The 2,533-nt window shown below is 50.6% G+C and overlaps 1 protein-coding gene across 1 annotated transcript; it reads left to right on the top strand.

Annotated features, from left to right (window-relative positions):
• Positions 1–494: 494 nt before the first annotated feature.
• Positions 495–1,671, top strand: Fgfbp3 (fibroblast growth factor binding protein 3). The gene is made up of 2 exons (XM_051199609.1): positions 495–580; positions 842–1,671. The coding sequence occupies exon 2, from the start codon at positions 906–908 to the stop codon at positions 1,656–1,658; it is 753 nt and encodes a 250-aa protein (XP_051055566.1). The 5' UTR covers positions 495–580; positions 842–905; the 3' UTR covers positions 1,659–1,671.
• Positions 1,672–2,533: the final 862 nt, after the last annotated feature.

The raw sequence follows: 2,533 nt of genomic DNA, 5'->3' as shown, positions 1-2,533 counted from the left end.
TTAGTTCCCTGACTCATTGTCCTCTGACTGCCACAGAAAACACCCAGGAAAGAGAGAGAGAGAGAGAAGAGAACCAGCTCCTGCAGGGTTTTCTCCGATCTACACACACACACTCTCTCTAAATACATGTAATGCAAAAAAGAAAAAAAGAAACAGCAAATAGTCAAATAGCATCTGTTTACGAATATTTTTGTTTCATTTTATCGTTTTTATCTTAAAATTTATGTCTTCCTGTTTAACTTTTATTCTTCAGATATATAAAAGTTTCAAAAGAAAAGATTTGTTAACATCTGCCTTATTTTCAGCGATGGAAACAAAATACAGCATTTATGTTTCATGTCACATGGCTGTCTCTGTCATACTTCTATGGCTTGTAGGTCTGCACGAGGGTGTGTCTTCTGTGTTAATAGTGTGGGAAATCTAGTGTGAGAGAAATCTGGGAGGGGCATTGAGGGGGAGGCCCCTTATTTCCCATTGATAACAGGTTCATTCAGAGAGAACCGTTTAAAACAGACTAATCCCTTATGCAGTCATTCGCTGCTCTCCTCTAATAGGGCCCCTCTACCTCTTCTAGAATTCGGTAAGCTAAAAGTGCCTGTGTCTTACGATTAACCTGAAATGATTTTGTAGACAATTTGGTGGAGGGTGGCGGGGTGATGATTAAATGTCATTTTCCTATCTCAAGGAACATTTCAGTAAGTTGTCCCCTTAGGACAACTCTTCAGAGGGGCTCCTCGCAGATGAGAACATTGGTTTCCACAAAGTCCTGTCAGGGGAGTTGGCAGATTCCTGTGCCCAGGCAGCGGACTGCGTGGGACTCATCCATAGCCTTCATCCGCAGATCCCAGGATGCTCCTTGCCGCGTGTTGCCTGCACTGAAGCCCCAGGGACCCCAAAAGAGTGGGATGGCCAGAGCGAGCAGTCCTCCGAGGCAGCTATCGTCGCTTTCGCCGCTGAGACTGCTGCTTCTGCTGCTGGGATGCTGCCTCCTCGTGGCAGCCAGGAAAGACAGGGGGGCAGCTGGTAGGAAGGCGGTCCCGGCCTCGGGTCTCACGGGCGGTTCCTCGGGTCGCTTCGTGAGCCCGGAGCAGCACGCGTGCAGCTGGCAGCTCCTGGTGCCCTCCCCGGGGACGCCGACCGGCGGCGAGCTGGCCCTGCGCTGCCAGGCTCCGAGCGGGGCTAGCCTGCACTGCGCCTACCGCGGGCATCCCGAGCGCTGCGCGACCTCCGGGGCCGGGCGCTCGCACTACTGGAGACGGCTGCTGGGAGCGCTGCGCAGGAGACCGCGACCCTGCCTGGACCCCGCGCCGCTGCCACCGCGCCTGTGCGCCCACAAGAAGGCGGTCGCAGAGCTGCACCCGCCGGCTCGCCCCACCCTGTCCGTGAATCCCGCGGAGCAGCTCCGTCCCAGAGCGCGGAGCCGTGCCCGGCCGCGACAGCCAATGTGGTCCTCGAGCTCGCCGCCCGAAGGGAAGCCCTCGAGGGCGAAGACCAGTGCGGGCAGGAGGAAGGCTGGCTCGGACCCGGTCCCGAAGCCTCCCGCGGTGGCTGGGCTCCAGCCAGACGGGCTGGACCAGAATGCCGAGCTCACTGAGACCTACTGCGCCGAGAAGTGGCACTCTCTCTGCAACTTCTTTGTCAATTTCTGGAATGGCTGAGGCTGCGGGTCTGGCGGGGCACTGGGGGCAGGTGCTGCGGAGCAGAGGGCAGCGCGGCCCGGGCGGGAGGCTCAGGGGTCTTAGAGCGTGGGAACCCGGATGGAGTAGGCAGGAGTCCGGATTCCAAAATGGGTCAGGGGTCAGGGTGGGGAGAATCTGAGACAGCAGAGGGGTGAACGTCTTCGAAGCATCTCAATTCTGATTTAAGAGCAGAATAGTGGAAACGGATAGGCTTATATTAAGTTTGCAAAAAAAACAAAAACAAAACAAAAAAAACAAAAAAAAAAACTGTAGACTAGGAGGGAGAGAAGCTGAGAATAGGGAAATGAAGTGACTAGAGAGGGGCCAATCTATCCTATAAGAGGGAGACAGTGTACATTAACACATTACTATTAAAATGCAACTGAATAAGAGTCTGAACCAGGTTGAACTGTTCAAAGTCTTCTTGGCTCTTCAGCCAACAAGATGACTAGTTTTTCTCTCCATGTCCTTTTCTGGATTGCTATGAACTCTGGGTGAGACAGCACCACACTTTCTATGTGGTTTGAAGCCTGATACATAAAAAAATAAATCCAAGAATGGAGTATCAGGGCATTTGCTTTTCAGTTCTTTCCTTTAGCATTGCTTTTTTAACTGAATTTTGAGCATACTGTCCTGAAAGTTCATTAACTACCTAAATTCAGAAGTGAATTTTAGAAGTTCATTGCTCTCTAGATCTCCAAATACAAAAATTCCCAAGCCTTTACATTTGATCACTTTTAAAATTCAGATAAAATGTAGACATGTATCTCAGTTCTTTGGGCCCTTATCTCCTGTGTGATTAAATTTAATTTTTTTATTTTTAATATGTAATGATCATCTTTAATAAAAACTGG

The sequence above is a fragment of the Phodopus roborovskii genome, unplaced genomic scaffold (assembly GCF_943737965.1).
Source record: "Phodopus roborovskii unplaced genomic scaffold, PHOROB, whole genome shotgun sequence".
Classification (NCBI taxonomy): domain Eukaryota; kingdom Metazoa; phylum Chordata; class Mammalia; order Rodentia; family Cricetidae; genus Phodopus; species Phodopus roborovskii.
The sequence above is the reverse complement of the archived record's forward strand: the minus strand, read 5'-3'. Positions and strand labels throughout refer to the sequence as shown.